Raw genomic sequence first — 16,811 nt, 5'->3', positions numbered from 1 at the left:
CATTCCAGAACAGAGGAGACGACATTTATTCAGGACCAAGCTCCAAGCAACTGTCCCTAGGAGTGCTTTCTTTTTTAGCCCCATGCCTGCATCCAAGGACTTTGAGTTATTTCAAGAAGAAATGAGCCACAGACCAATCGCCCTGTTGCCCAAGTACCTTTGGGACAACGAAGGCTAAAAGATCTGAAAGAAACACCCAACAATGCTAAAATGATCAACAGCAGGAGGCTTTTTTCCTTCTTAAAACTAAACATTTGCAAGCACACAAACTGTAGAGGGTTACCAGCCTAGAATGCAACAGCAACCATCCTGGCTCAGTTCATGTCACCCACCGGCAACTTAAAAGGGTCTTACAAGGTCAGGCTGCTCCGAGCTGGCTTGCCTCTTCCTCAGAGAGGAAAGCCTTTGCTGACTGCGCATGGAAAACCTGCGGAAGGACTCTCTGCTCCGGGATGCAAAGTGCCTGAAGGAGGAGGTGCGCTTGAAAGGGGCTCTGCTTGCCCCCACCCCACTCGTTCGTTCATGGGCAACTGCAGTTGTGACTAAATTCAGCGCCTCTTGCAAGGACCTTCGCACGGAGCCCACCCAGTGGGTCATGTGGTTCTGCGCCACCGTCAGCTTGTCTCCAAGGTAATCCATTGCTCCAAGGCACCCAAAAAGGCGGATGGGCTTGCGGGGGGGGGGGGGAGAGAGACAGACCGATAAATTTACTTCCCCCTAAAATGAAACCAGAGCTGACCGGGAGCCAGAAACTACTAAACACTCTTGAAAATCTAGTTACAAAAAGAAAAATGGGGAAAAGGAGCATGGGGGATGGGGGGGAGGATGGAATAAGGCTGGTAAATTTCTAAGTTTTTTAAAAATCAAGTATTTTTCTTCCTCAGTTGTGGATGCCTCTTTGAACCAAATTCACCCAGTAAAAATGCATCTGATATATCAAGCACATCAAGAACAGAAATCTAGAGCTTGCTTTGGCAGCAGAATGGCATTTGGTCTTCTTTCTCATTCCCACACAGTCTCAGGGAACTCCTTTCCACAGGCCAGTTCGGCAATTTTCGAGTTGAGAATCCTAGAAAAGCAGCTCCTCTTCTCTTCCTTCCCCCTCTGGCCTGGTGAGCTTCTGAGGCAGCAGCACAGAGAATGAAGTTCCGAAGGTGGCCTTTGACCCATGCATGAGATGGGCTCTTCCCATCTCCCTAGAAAGCCAGTCCTTCAAAGGTAGGCACCAGGGATGGCCACAGAAGCCCCCACCCTGTCAGAGGTCCGTTTTAATCTCCGGCATCGCCACGTCCAGCACTTGCCTTAATTTCTAGAGCCCCATCAGTTCCAAGATGGGGAGAACGATGTGAAGCATGCTGCCTTGAGACCCTGCTTGCCTGACTCACAGCCTCCGGAAAGTCTTTTGCATGGCTCTCCGGCTCAGCAAGGGGCTTCCGTGGGGCGGGATGTTCTAGAGACTGAGAGCTTGAGAGTGAGCGATTGCTGGCTGTTCCAGGAGAGGCAGCAGAAAGGCAGGCTTCCTCAAAGCACTCCACTAGAAGGCACCCTCCAGAAAAGCTGCTGGCTGCCGCAGCACTGGGCAAGCCCACCTGGGTGTCTGCAAGTGGAGGGGTAGCTCGCTCAGGGAGACTCTGAGAGCAGCTTGAGGCAGAAGGGGCTCCAGGCGGTGGCCTCCTCCCCACTTAGAGGCGCCCGGTTCCTCCTCTCCCCTCCTCTGCAACAGGAAGGAAAATGAGATATAACCGCTGCAGGGGCTGGGCTTGATTAGAGTACAGCCCGGGTTGTCATGGCAACCAAGGGGAACAGCATCTGCCTGGTGACTGGGCAGGCAGAGATCCCTTGGAATGATTCAGTTTGCATCTCATCACGTGGAACCTGGGCAATTGTTAACCCTTGCCTGCACATCAGGAGAGAAGCCACCTGGGATTCTTGGAAAGCCTCCCTTTAGCAGCAACAGCCAGCGGAGGACTAAAACTGGTCACCCAGAGTGCTCTACAAAGCAACCCCCCCCCCTTCTGTTGACTGGGAGCAATTGTTTGTTTGTTTGGTCATCTGATGTTCTCCCCTAGCTTCATCTGGAGCTTGTAAGCTACTACAAACTTAGTATGGAAAAGAGCAAAGCAAAAAACGTATCCCCATTAAAAAATAGCTGTGAAGACAAAATGCTAGTCAATCAAGGTTAGCCGAACATAAATTATATGAAAAGATTCCAGAAATAAACGAAGTTATTCAGTGTCTGCACTGTCAGTTGAAGTTTACTTAATATGTTAAGTCACAGTGGTTCCTTCAGGGAACATCGACTGGACACACCAAAAGGGCAGCAGCTCAAATCAGAAACTAATAGATGCTTCTAAGTCATAAAAACCCCAGACTGTTTCTTGAATAGAACCACCAGTTACTATTGTAGGAATCAGAAACTCCTTTTTGTTATATTAACCTAAGGAACTGCCTCCTGATGAATAGCTAACTCCTTGAAACACCTATTATTTGAATTAATAAGTTTGCGTCCCGTTCAAGGTGGGTTTCTGAATATACTCTGTTCATGAGCAGCATTCTGGCCAGATTTTTTGTTGTTGTTGTTGTTGTTGTTGTTGTTAACACCACCACCTTTCACAAATATGTCTCAAGATGTTCCACAAAACATAAGAAAACAGTTAAAAACAGCAAATTAATTTAAAAAACTATACAAAGAAAAAACCTATGGCCGAAATCAATTCATTCAGCTAGGAAAACTTGTCAGAACAAAAAGGCATTCAATTGTTTCGTGAAAGCAGCAGCCACAGGAGAAGCCTTCCTCTGAGCTCTTTGGAACTCTCCCGCAGACCACAGCTGCTTAATGGTTATATGAAAGATATGATGCTCCTTCGAGAAACCTTCCCCTGAGCTGTATAGGGCCAAAATCTTAGAATCATAGAATCATAGAGTTGGAAGAGACCACAAGGGCCATCGAGTCCAACCCCCTGCCAAGCAGGAAACACCATCAGAGCACTCCTGACATATGGTTGTCAAGCCTCTGCTTAAAGACCTCCAAAGAAGGAGACTCCACCACATTCCTGGGCAGCAAATTCCACTGTCAAACAGCTCTTACTGTCAGGAAGTTCTTCCTAATGTTTAGGTGGAATCTTCTTTCTTGTAGTTTGGATCCATTGCTCCGTGTCCGCTTCTCTGGAGCAGCTGAAAACAACCTTGCTCCCTCCTCTATGTGACATCCTTTTATAGATTTGAACATGGCTATCATATCACCCTTTAACCTCCTCTTCTCCAGGCTAAACATGCCCAGCTCCCTTAGCCGTTCCTCATAAGGCATCGTTTCCAGGCCTTTGACCATTTTGGTTGCCCTCCTCTGGACACGTTCCAGTTTGTCAGTGTCCTTCTTGAATTGTGGTGCCCAGAACTGGACACAGTACTCCAGGTGAGGTCTGACCATAAGGTCTCCAGTCCATGGACAAGGGTAGTTACACTATTTTGACCAAGGAATGGCAGTAGCTGAAGCTAGCAAATGGCACTCCTAGCCACCAAGGACACCTGCGCCTCTGTCAAGTGACAGAGCTGAATCCGGGAGCACCTCCAAACTGCGCAGCTGCTCCTCCAGGGAGAATGAGACTCCATCCATGACAGACCATGGGCCATGCTGGCTGGAGTGGATGAGAACGGGGAGTCCAACAGCAACTGGAGGATCACAAATTCTTCATCCTGCACTAACAGGGCAAGAAGGCTTGTTCCAAGGGTCCTCTCATGTTCCAATGTTATCTTAGGTTATGTAGGCTCTTCTGGAAGCATAAACTGAAGTTACAAACCTGCTTTGATCATTATCCATTTGCAGCCTATTAGGCACCTCCATTCCTGCAGCATTCCCAAAAGGATATCTGGTCCGTCCGTCCCCCGAAAGAGGAGGAGGAGGAGGAGGCGGAAGAGGAGGAGGGGTGAAGCTTTCTGCCACTTATTCAAAGCTGTAACTATCAGGAACTATCAGGCTGATGAACCTTTTTGTAGCAGTCATCATTCCATTATTTTCTTCATGAGAACACCACACCCTGAGCTCTCTCATTTTAAACGCATCGAGCATTTCATACAATATATCCTTGTAAGCAATACATTCTAAGCAAAAATCTGAAAGTGTGTGTCAGATTGGGGGTGGGTGTCGACAGGAGGTTATTAGCCATAAAGAGAAGCAAGCAGCAGAAAATTCAGTTTTATTCTTAAGTGAAATATGCACAATAATGTAAGGGGAACATCTGCAAACAGTGGCGTTCCAGCAGCAGGAAATGGGAGCCTGTAGAAGGAAAACAGAAACAGCAACTGCCCCCTGCAAAGAACGAGATATTTGCAGCTCAATCCTAATTTAGAGGAGAAGCAGCAACCTCAGCAGGTGGGATGCTGAGGTGGGCACTTGGGACCGCCTTCTTGATGGGCCTTGAGGACAATGATCCTAAAATTATTTTAATTTGGCAGCAAAGAGGATGCATGACCAAAACGTAAGAACATGATGTGTGGCACATAATGCACTCATTTTATGGGCATTCGGTATACTAGGTCATGCAAATGTTTCATCCAGCGGTGCAAAGATTTTGTGTTGGCTTTATAGGCAGTCATTATTTGTCATCACCAACCAGCTCAGCAGAGTGGGCAACAAATTACCCCACCTGTCTCCAGAAGTCTCTGCAGTTAAGGAGAGGGAATGGGAGTTTTCAGTGCCGGGGGGCGGGGCAGATGTTACAGGCGAAGGGGATCGAGATATGGATATGCTCATACCCCTTCCAATCTGCGCCCCATCCCGAGGGACGATGGTAGGGTGAGCAAGGATTACTCACCTCCGTCACTGGTGCTGTGCAATACCAGGTCTATAGGCAACAAAACCGCCACCCTGCAAGATTTCTTTACCTCGCAGGGGGTCGACCAGGCTTGTGTGACAAAGACCTGGGTGCGCAAAGGGGAAACAGTTACCTTATGAGAGATGACGCCCCCGGGTTTCTCCATCCTCCACCAGTCACTGACTGTGGGCCGGGGGGGGAGGGGTGGCATTATTAATCCGGGAAGATTGTTCTTTCAGGGTTCTACCATCACCATCGATCCCCGGCATTGAATGTGTTGGCCTAGTGTGGGGCTCCGAGGTGAGCTCGGCTGTCTGGCTGGCGTACCAGCCACCTAGCGCACCAGCAGCCACCCTGTCAGGCCTACTGGAGGCGGTGGCTGGCTGGGCCTTGGAGTTCCCTAACCTATTGGTATTGGGGGACTTCAACATCCATGCTGATGCCACTTCCTCCTCACAGGCTCTGGACCTGGTATCTTCCATGGCGACACTAGGGCTCTCCCAGTTTGTTTCGGGCCCCACACATCAAGCAGGCCACACGCTGGATTTGATCTTTGGCGTAGGTATAGATGTGATCATGTCTCCTTCGATGAAGGTGCCATAGTCTGATCACTACGCTCTGAAAGCCAGGACTGACTTTCCACTCCCACCCTGCTTAGGTGGCGAGCCAATTTGGACTCGCCCGCAGAGGCTGATGGACCCTGATAGATTCCGCCAAGCCTTGCGGGACCTTGCTCCCCCTGGCGACTCATTGACTGAGCTTGTTGAGGGCTGGAATACCCAGCTCCTGGCAGCCATCGATGAGATCGCACCTAAGTGCCCTCTGCGACCCCGCAGAAACCGGGCTCCCTGGTTTACCGAGGAGCTCCGGAAAATGAAGTGGTACCTCAGATGGCTAGAGCGAGTATGGCAGGGTGCCCGCAATGGAGCCTCAAGAACATCTTATAGGGTTTTCATGAAAACCTACGAGATGGCGGTGAAGGCCACTAGGAAGTCTTACTTCTCGGCCTCCATTGTATTCGCTAGCTCTCGCCCGGCGCAATTATTTAGTATAATTAGGTCTTTAATGTCCCTCTAGGGACAGCCAAATTTAAATAACAATTTGACACACAGCTGTGAGGCATTTGCGAGCTTTTTTGCGGAGAAGGTCCTGTCGCTCCGCCGTGACCTCCCTGCCAATTTGGATACAATAATGGAACTGGAGGTCCCTCAACTGTCCTCGGGTCCAGTATTGGACCACTTTGACCGGATATCCCCAGCCGATGTGGACAGACTCCTCCGAGCTGGAAAGCCCACCACCTGTCCTCTTGACCCGTGCCCGTCCTGGCTGAATAAAGTGTGTCCAGACAAGGTGCGGGCCCCCCTAGGGGATATCATCAATCTGTCCCTTGGCACCGGGACATTCCCAGGGGAACTGAAGAAGGTAGTGGTGCGCCCGCTCTTAAAGAAAACATCATTAGATCCTTTAGATCTATCCAATTACCGCCTGGTTTCGAATCTTCCGTTCCTGGGTAAGGTGATTGAGAGAGCGGTTGCTGAACAGCTTGGTGGGTTTCTGGATGAAACATCGGCTCTGGATCCATTTCAATCTGGCTTCGGCGCTGGTAATGGGACCGAGACGGCTCTGGTCACTCTAACAGATGATCTCTGCAGGCAGCTGGATCGAGGTGGGTCGGGGCTGCTGATTCTTCTAGACCTGTCAGCAGCCTTCGACATGGTCGATCACGAACTCCTGGACCACCGCCTTGCCGATGTGGGGATCCAGGGCACAGTCCTTCAATGGCTGCGCTCGTTTCTCTCTGGTCGGGGACAGAGGGTGGCGCTTGGGGGGAATTGTCATCACGCCACTCCTTGGTGTGTGGAGTGCCGTAGGGTGTGATACTCTCCCTGATGCTTTTCAACAACTTTATGTGCCCCCTCGCCCAGCTTGTCCGGAGTTTTGGGTTGGGCTGCCATCAGTATGCTGATGACACCCAACTCTATCTGTTGACGAATGGCCATCCTGACTCGGCCCCAGACACACTGACCAGATGTTTGGAAGCTGTGGCTGGATGGTTACGTGGGAGCCGGTTGAAGTTAAATCCTTCGAAGACAGAGGTCCTTTGGCTGGTTCAGGACGATATGGGCTTGGGGGGGGGGCAACTCTTGCGGGGGCGCAATTAGTGCCAGCGCCGTCTGTTAAGAGATTGGGTGTAATCTTCGACACCTCCCTTTCCATGGAGGCACAGATTGCAGCTATAACAAAGGTGGCATTTTTTCATCTCCGCCAAGCTAAGCAGTTGGCCCCTTATCTCTCTCGCCCTGACCTAGCCACTGTGATCCACGCGACGGTCACCTCCAGACTGGATTATTGTAACTCGCTCTACGTGGGGCTGCCCTTGAGACTGACCCAGAAACTCCAGAGGGTGCAGAATGCCACGGTGAGACTCCTTACGGGGTCCTCGCTGCAAGATCACATTCACCTGGTGCTATACCAGCTGCACTGGCTCCCGGTGGAGTATAGGATCAGGTTTAAGCTGCTGGTTTTAACCTTTAAAGCCCTATACGGCCTAGGACCCGGCCTAGGACCCTCATACCTACGGGACCGTCTCTCCTGGTATGTCCCACAGAGGAACTTACGGTCTTCAAACAAAAACATCCTGAAGGTCCCAGGCCACAGAGAGGTTAGGCTGGCCTCAACCAGAGCCAGGGCTTTTTCGGCTGTAGCTCTGATCTGGTAGAACGCTCTGTCACAAGAGCCTAGGGCCCAGCGGGACTTGACATCTTTCCATAGGGCCTGAAAGACAGAGCTGTTCCACCAGGCCTTTGGCCAGGGAACAGCCTGACTCCCTCCTCTGGCAATCCTCACAGAGGATTTTTACAGTGGTGCCCCGCAAGACGAATGCCTTGCAAGACGGAAAACTCGCTAGACGAAAGAGTTTTCCGTTTTGGAGGTGCTTCGCAAAACAAATTTCCTATGGGCTTGCTTCGCAAGACGACAATGTCTTGCGAGTTCCTGCTGGTGTTTTTCCCTTTTCCTCCCCTTTTTCTAAGCCGCTTATCAGCTGATCCGATCAACAGATAAGCCGCTAAAAGCTGCTATTAGCGCTAATCCGCTAATCCTTCAATGGGCTTGCTTCGCAAGACGAAAAAACCGCTAGACGAAGAGAATCACAGAACGGATTCTTTTCGTCTTGCGAGGCACCACTGTATAATGAAATGATTTTAGAATGTTTTATTGTTTTACTGTTGTTAGCCGCTCTGAGCCCGGCTTCAGCTGGGGAGAGCAGGATATAAATAAAATTTATTATCATTATTATTATTAACATTTTACACTCTTGAATCATAGATTTGTAATATTGGAAGGTATCCACAATGCCGTGTAGTCCAACCCCCTGCAATGCAGGAATCTCAACTAAAACATCCATGACAAGCTCATATTCATCACTCTCTCAAATGGACAATTTATTGCTGCATTAAAAGCAAAGAGAAACATCAGCCAGAATGGAAGGCAGCATGTCTGCAACATCTTCATTTCAAGGAAGTCAGCAACAAAAGTTCCAAGGCCTCCCCTCCCCAGGCAAGTGGCCGTTCTCTTCACTACACATCACAGTCACATTTACATGTCATAAATATATATGTTTTAAGAGAAGAAGCTTACTGAAAGGCAGGCTTTATTTATGATTTTTTTGAATGACAAAACTAGAGATAACATCCCACCCAATGCCTCTTATACAGTGGTACCTCGGTTTACAAACTTAATCCATTCCGGAAGTCTGTTCTTAAACCAAAGCCCTTCTTAAACCGAGGCATGCTTTCCCTGATGAAGCCTCCTGCCGCCGGTGCCCTTCCACTGTTTGGCTTCCGTTCATAAACCGAGGCAAAGTTCTCAAACTGGAACACTGCTTCCGGTTTTGCGGAGATCGTATACTGAATAGCTGATAAACAGGGCTGTTCTTAAACCGAGGTACCACTGTACATTGCTCCAAAATAAGCTGAAAACCTGTTGTACAACTGGGGTAAATATGTGCAATGTATGAGTCCAATTTTTTATGCTTTACTTGATCTGTGATATTTTTGTAATAAATATACTAAGCGACATTCTTAAGTAGCACTTAGGATACTGATGTATGATGGGACACAAGCCTTGCACATTTTTAAAATATATTCCAGGTGGAATGGAGAGAACCAGTGAAACACGGTTATCGCTGGATATAAGCTCTACAGGAAGGATAGGGAAAAACATACTGGTATTTATTTATTTATTTATTTATTTACTTATTGACTGATTGACTGACTGACTGATTGATTGATTGAATTTATATACCACACTATACCCAGGGGTCTCAGGGCGGTTCACAGAATAAAACCAATATATAAAATCACTAACTACATTAATAAAAAATAAAAACATCCACACAATAGCCCCTCTCCACACACACAAAAATTATATTACTTTGTACGCCAAATCCACCTGGCTAGAAATCCAAAACCAGGCAGACTCTTCCACAGAATTGTTGTAGGTGACAATGCCAGGCCCCAAGAGTAATTTAGTACTGGAGATGTGCCATTGTCCCCTTGATAAAAATGCTCAAAAAATCTTGACATGAAGGACTTTGACGAGGCACCCAAAAGAGGAAATGTTGAAGAAATGGGTGACCAACTACCCTCACATAGATGGGCGACATAGGTGTTCTAGTAGGGGCAAAGAGGTAACATTCTGTTATGTGAATCAAGATACTACAGGTGTCAAATCAGCTGACCCATTCCAGGATGTTTGTATCCTCACCCCCACTGCTATGTGAATGGTCAATGTAACCATTTTGCATGCATTTAAGCTATAATCCTGTTGGTTGGTATACACTTCCCTCTGACCACACAACTTACAGTACACTTCCTCTCCCCTTCCAACCAGAGGTGCATGTGTGTCTGTACATTTGTGTGTATGCCTGCCCTATCCCCACTCCTGACCCACTAAGGAAGGGAAAGACCTCATGCATATGATGAAGTGGACTCTGGTCCATCCCATAATAAACTTATTGTCCTTGAAGTTCAATAAGACACTGTTACTTTTGTTGCAACAGACTAGCAGGGCTACCCCTCTAGAGATCATTAGGAATGCATAAGGAGCACCTTTCCCCTCCTTTTCATTTCCGAAAACTGTTGTGTTTGTGTTGGAATGTGTGCTAGGCCATGCTCCATCTCCAGCTCAATTTGGGATGGAAGTCTTGGCAAAATCCAAGACAGCCGCCGAGGTGCGCCTTTATCACACCCCTTTATTTGGCTGTATGACTCCAGGTTTCAGGGCATTTTGTGGCCCCTTCTTGGGCTTTCCCTTGTAAGGCTGCAGCGACCAGGCGTTCCACAGCCATCATGGTGAATGTTCATTAGAAATATTACTTCATTCGAGCCAGCTGGCTTTGTCAGAGACAGTTTAAAAATAGTCAGGGGTTTGCACTGATCATCATCCCAAGAGAACAGGTGTTTGGAAGTTCTCATCTCCTTCTATGTCAACAAGAGTCACACAGTGCCTCCTATATTTTGCTGTTTACAGCACTGCCCCAAAGGCAGAGTGAAAAACCATTATTAAAAGTTGATTCAGGGATCTGAAATCAGATTACTGAAATAAATGACCTGAACTGGAAACAACAGTTCCACTGTGAAAATCGAGAGACTTACTCTACTTACAAGGCACCCTCCATCCCTGCAGCCTTTCCCAAGGAGGCATAAAACATCAAAGCAGCCGGCCTCCTTCAGTTTGCCCCATCTTCACACAACTGGCATTCCAAAGAATACTTCATCTGGCCCTGGAGGTTCCATTCAGTTATACTCCTGTGTAATATCCACCAACAGACTTAGGTCCTCAGAATATCTGTCTAATCCTCTTTTTAAAGTATGGCCATTGCCATACTTAGTGGCAGCAAATACTGTGAAGAAGTCACTTATTTTGCCTGTCCTGAATCCACTGTCAATCAATTTCACTGAGTGACACCCTGCCCCCTCCCGAGTTCCAGTAATATACAAGGGGGAGCAAAGGTTTTCTGCCCACTTTCTCCACCCTGTGCTTCATTTTGTAAACCTCCAGCATATCTCCCAGTTAGCCACCCTTCTAAAGGAACAAAAGCAAAAAAAACCTCACCAGCTCAAGCAGCTGGGCTGAAGCAAGATAAGCCAGAGATCCATTTTCCCATCTCAGTAGCAGTCTGCTCTGAAACCACTGACTGAAGCCATTTGCTAGCTGAACTTACTCAGAAGAGGCCAGGAAGCAGAACAGAAAAAAGGTGGCAAGGTCATCAGCAGGGTTAAAGGACTCTGCACAGCAGCTGGCCTGAAACCTCTTCAGCAAACTGAGCTAGAAACTGCCTCAGTTAATATTTAAACCAACAGCATAAATACCATTTAAGGAAGACATTCCCAACTGCAGTTTGGTTGTTCCTCCCACCAGCTGGCAATCCCACACTGGTGGGGAACATTATGTGTGCAGATGCGTTCAAGGTGAAGGGATGGTGTGGAGAACCTCAAGGTGCACAGCAGCACTAGGGGAGCTGCCTGAATAGCATTAAGAATACACGCCCTGCGAGGGAAGAGCCCTGAGTCAATCAGGAGCTCATCCAGAAGCCAGGCTCTTTCCCCCAGCCACCATGACAGCTGAGTGGCTAGAGCCATTTTGTGAGATGAGCACCTGGGAACCATCAACTGTGTGTATGTGTGTTTGGGGGGCAAAGAAGGAGAGAGCACCTGGACAATGTGCCTGTATTCCATTATTCCAGCATGTGCTTCAGCTGGCCACCATTTAAAAAACATTGTACAAGGTATCATCATTTGCACATGGCTGTTCATTACAGTGGCTTCCTTCTACTTACGAAGAATGTATCCAACTAAGTTCTACTCAGAGTAGGTCTACTGAAATTACATTAATCATGTCCATTAATTTCAGTGAGTCTCCTCTGAGCATGACTAGCAATGGATATAGCCCTAAACATGCAAGAAATTAATATACCGTATTTTTCACTCCACAAGACGCACTTTTTTCTTCCTAAAAAGTAAGGGGAAATGTCTGTGCGTTTTATGGAGCGAATTTGTGGTCCCTGGAGCTGAATTGCCCAGGGGCAAAAAGCAGATCATGCTTTTTTTTTTTTTTTTTTTTGAAAGAGGGAAGTGGGTGTTGAAACAAATCCGCTGATCGCAAGCAATCGCAAGCGAGATAAGGAACGCTAGCAAGAAAGGAGGCTGCCTGGGAGGGGGGGAGGTAAAGACAGCAAACTTGCAAGGAGAGGAGACAAGGGAGACTAAATCAATGAGGAGAGAAATTAGAAGAAAAGGAGGAGCAAAAAACTGCTACAGCTAAGGAAAAGACACTAAGGCAAACAAGAGGGAAGGGAGTGTTGAAAGGAAGCAGCTGATTGGTGGGATCGGGAGAGAGATAAGGGACGCTAGCAGAGGCTGCCTAGGAGGGGGGAGGTAAAAGGCCATGGATCCTCAGGATTTTTGCTTTGGGTCTTCCCAAATTCACCATCAGATCTCATAACATGTCCATGGCTACAGCCGACACACACACACACACACACACACACACAAAAAAACCACTCACCCACTGTTGTGTGGGGCCACAATGGCACAAAAATGTGGTTACAAAGCACGGATCCACATGGATCCTCAGGATTTTTGCATTGGGCTACCCCAAACTCACTATCAAATCACATGTCTGTGGCCACAGCATGAACCACAAAAATCATACATTCACTGTTTCGTTCAGAATATTTTTTTTCTTGTTTTCCTCCTCTAAAAACTAGGTGCGTCTTATGGTCAGGTGCGTCTTATGTAGCAAAAATATGGTGTGTGTAGACACACACACACACACACACACACGTGCACACACACACACACAGAAAATTTCAGTTTTTCCAAAAGGCCACCTTGATCAGAGCTCATTACCAAGGAAAACTGAAAACATGCTGGCCAGGAGAGGTCTGCTAGTCCTATTTTATGAACCCTCACACCAAATGGGTGTGTTAAAAACAAACTACACTAGTGGCCAAAATTGTGGAAACCTTTTGGAGAAAGTGTATTTCCAAGGTTTGATGGCTCATAACACCACTTTCTTTTGGAGTAATACCATAAAATTATATATCATTGGAAAGATAATTAAATGAAGAATGTAATGCAACAAGGTTTGTTCAATTATCTGTATTCTATCAAGAGTTATAGCCAAATAACGAGAAAAAGGAGTGCTTAGAGAGCCAATCAGGTGTCATCTTGTTTTGGCAATGATGACTCATAACACCAGGGGGTTTTTTTGGGGGGGGAATAATACCATAATTATATATAAAACAGAGTGTAGATTTACTGGACTTAGAAGGGTTTGACAATCCCTATGGGTGGCATGCATACTTAGGATATGAAAAGGATTCCTCAGTCATATCATAAGAAAGCCTTTATATAGAGCAGTGTTTTTCAACCACTGTTCCACAGCACACTAGTGTGCCGCGAGATGTTGCCTGGTGTGCCGTGGGAAAAATTGAAAAATTCTAAAGATTTAAAAATAAAGTATTTTATAATTTTTCACATTTCTGTTTACTTACTATTTCGTAATAAAGTAATTATAAAATACTTTCTTTGTGTTTATTTGATTCCTATTCAAGAGAATTACTTTATATATAGTCAATATAGGCACAGAGTTAATTTTTTTAACATTTTCTAATGGTGGTGTGCCTCGTGATTTTTTTTCATGAAACAAGTGTGCCTTTGCCCAAAAAAGGTTGAAAAACACTGATATAGAGTATGGGTGAAGCACAAAGAATTACTAGAACCCTAAACCCCTTGGTGGCTCTCCCCTCTGGAGGCTATAGCAGGCAAAAGGAAGAGCATGGAAACGCTATGGGCCACATAAAAGGATCTCTTAGATGAAGAAGGTAATAAACTGAAACTGAAAAAATATGAGGAAATAAAATATCACTTGACGGGATGGATTCAATACCATCAGTTGAATGAGGTGTTTAGAATAGATAATAAAAAATGTTTTGCAAGAGAAGAGTCAACACTAGACAACGAATTAATACAAAACAAGAAAAAAGTAATTTCTAGAATGTATGGAATTATTTTAGAATGGGAGGCTAAAGATGAGCAAGTAAAGGAAATAATGATTAACTGGGCAATGGACCTAGGCAAAAATATTCAATTATTGGCCTGGGACAAATTATGGAATAAGGACCGGAGATTCACGGCTTGCGACTTGATGAAGGAAAATTTTCTCAAGATGTTTTATAGGTGGTATATAACACCTACCTGGTGCTGGAGGAGATCTTGAGGGTCCCATGGACTGCACGAAGATCAAACCTATCCATTCTGAAGGAAATGAGCCCTGAGTTCTCACTGGAAGGACAGATCCTGAAGCTGAGACTCCAATACTTTGGCCACCTCATGAGAAGAGAAGACTCACTGGAAAAGACCCTGATGTTGGGAAAGATGGAGGGCACAAGGAGAAGGGGACGACAGAGGACGAGATGGTTGGATAGTGTTCTCGAAGCTACCAGCATGAGTTTGACTAAACTGCGGGAGGCAGTGGAAGACAGAAGTGCCTGGTGTGCTCTGGTCCAGGGGGTCACAAAGAGTTGGACATGACTAAACGACTAAACAACAACAACAAATAAGACCTACCAAAATATCCAAAATGTATAAAACAAAATCTAAAATGTGCTGGAGATGTAATCAATCAGAGGGGTCGTTACTTCATACGTGGTGGACCTGTAACAAAATTAAGAGCTTCTGGGACACGGTATATGAGGAGTTGAAAAAAATATTTAAACAAACTTTTGTAAAAAAAGAAACAGAAGCATTTCTATTGGGCATAGTAGATTCAGACATGGCAAATGAAAATAAGAGAATATTCCTTTACACAACATCCACAGCAAGAATGTTAATTGCAAAAAACTGGAAACGCGAAACAGTAACAACAACAAAAGAGTGGCAAGAGAGATTATTTGATTGCCTTGAATTGGCAAAAATGACGGATGCAATTTCAAAAAGAGTGGGGAAAGTACAGAGATTATTTTAAAAAACAGTGCCCTCAAATTAAAACCTGGACTTGCTTCGAATAATTTTTGCAAAACAAAACATGGTTTACAAATACAACATATGGAGAATGGTAGAAAAGACGAAATGAAAAACAAAAAGTTTATCAAGTTTAAAATCAGACCCATACTGAGAAGGAAGTCTATTAGAATAGAATAAGAACTAAAGATTAGATAACAAAAGTCCATGTGCAGATACTTGCAGATTTATGGATATATGTTTATCATTTATTTTGTGTTTTCTTTTGTAGTTTGTTTTCTAAGTGGTGTTTGTGTGCTGTAATAATAAGTTAATAAAAAGTGTTTGTGTGTGTGTGTGTGTGTGTGTGTGTGTGTGTGTGTATCCCACATGCAACAGAAACCCACATGGGCCACAAAAAGCCAGTGCAGAGAAGGACACCAGCTGAGGCCAGCTCTCTACTCGGGAGCACCAGGACCGGGCTTCCTCTCCTTCAGACCAAAACTGAGCAGCAATGCCAGTGGAACAGCTTCCTTACCTCCCTGGTAGGCAGGGAAAGAGTGAAGCAAGACGCATACACACCTCAGCTGGGAACTGGATCATGCTGAGGCAAAGGGGCACATTTCCTTTTTGTTGCAGGAAGAGGCTGCTAACATTAGAAACAAGCAAGTCAGATCCAATGGAAGTATCTGTGCCGCAGTAGACAAGCTTCCTGGCGCCCTACTACTGGATCTTTCCTTTTCACGTTGTTGGGTGTACAAGTACTGCCAGACACACATTCAGGTGAGCATGTGGCTGAACTGTGGGATGCAGCTTTTATTTTAATTCTATAATGCAGGGTCCAGGTGATAAGTTCACAGAGATTGAGCAGAACAGAAACTCACCCCCTTTGCATTAAGTAAAACTAAAACTGTCTCAATGGTTGTTTTAAATTACGTATTTCTAAACTGATGTTCAACCCAGCATACACTTGTGTTTTCTATCTTGTGAATAATGTTTACTGAGTGGCAGGATGTAAGTTCACTATATAAATCCGTCTGATATAGCTGCCAACAAACTAAAAGAAGAGGCCCAGCAAGGATGTGGGAGGTTCATCCCACCCTACTTCAGTCACTAAGAATTCCTTGTCCCACTGTAAGGAGAGGCAGAGTATGAGCACCCACATCCCATGACTTGCCATGGTGTAATTCAAACAACCTGAGAGTGCAGAGTGGGGGACTTCCGGGTTCCCGCGAATGGTGACAGAGCACGAGCCTTGATCTCAGGAGAAAGGCTCAATCGGTGAGGGGGGCTCGGGGAAAGTACAAAGACGTTGTGCACCCCCCCCCCAAAAAAAAAGTGAGTTTTCAACCAAAGAATTTTCAACCAAAATGACAGGATTGGAAAAAAAATCAGTGCAGGGGATGAGGGAAAAATACAAAAGGCCTTGAGGAAACAACAGAAAAAAACACCAACAGAAGGGGAAAAATTGAAAAGGGAACATGATAAAATGAGGGAAGAATTGGCCGAGCTGATGAAGATGCAGGAGGCCACCTGGGACTCGATTGCAGTTCTGTAAATGCAACATAAAGATTTAACTTTGTGGTTTCGTGGGATACCGGAGGAGACTGAGGAAGACATGAGAAAAAATAATACAGGAATTAGTCATCTGGATGGAGATACAAGAAGAAGTAGTCCAAGCGATCAACAAAGCCTTCAGGATAAAATTAAGCTTTGCAAAGGCAAAGGTATTGCCAGGGACTGCCAGGTGACCTTCAACTAACGTATGGCAAAATATGGAATACTACAGATGAATTATCAAAAGAGACTTCAAACAGATGAACTTAATATAATAATTCTGAAGGAAATTCCAACTGGATTCCAACATAAGCGCCAAATCGCAACCCGCAGATCACATTCGCAACCTGAGCATCCACAGTAATATATGAAAATATTATACATATATATACATAAACACACACACACACACTGGAAGATAAAGGGGAACCAACTC

At 45.7% G+C, this 16,811-nt stretch overlaps 1 protein-coding gene and 1 long non-coding RNA gene across 16 annotated transcripts in view; both read right to left on the bottom strand.

Moving 5' to 3' along the window:
- The window catches only part of KIAA1671, a 128,709-nt gene that overhangs the window by 47,501 nt on the left and 64,397 nt on the right, over positions 1-16,811 (bottom strand). For 3 of the 15 annotated variants that reach the window (XR_014518415.1, XR_014518416.1, XR_014518417.1), the window contains exon 1: positions 355-1,713. The exons of 7 other annotated variants lie outside the window; for them this stretch is intronic. Coding sequence is in view for 3 of the 8 variants with exons in the window: in XM_083470908.1 (XP_083327034.1) it covers positions 355-639 (285 nt within the window). In the remaining 5 variants the exon portion in view is untranslated. Of the gene's footprint in view, positions 1-354; positions 1,728-16,811 lie in introns of those variants that run through there. 5 more of the 15 variants (XR_014518418.1, XM_083470909.1, XM_083470903.1 and 2 more) reach the window with 3 other exon arrangements.
- Positions 8,228-15,183, bottom strand: LOC310691281. The gene is made up of 3 exons (XR_014518445.1): positions 14,447-15,183; positions 13,558-14,074; positions 8,228-13,222 (listed from the first exon to the last, which is right to left on the bottom strand). It is a non-coding gene; the product is annotated as an uncharacterized lncRNA (long non-coding RNA).

The sequence above is a fragment of the Podarcis liolepis genome (genome assembly GCF_965112155.1).
Source record: "Podarcis liolepis genome assembly, chromosome: 13".
Taxonomy (NCBI): domain Eukaryota; kingdom Metazoa; phylum Chordata; class Lepidosauria; order Squamata; family Lacertidae; genus Podarcis; species Podarcis liolepis.
Note: the sequence above shows the minus strand (reverse complement) of the source record. Positions and strands in the feature narration are given on the sequence as shown.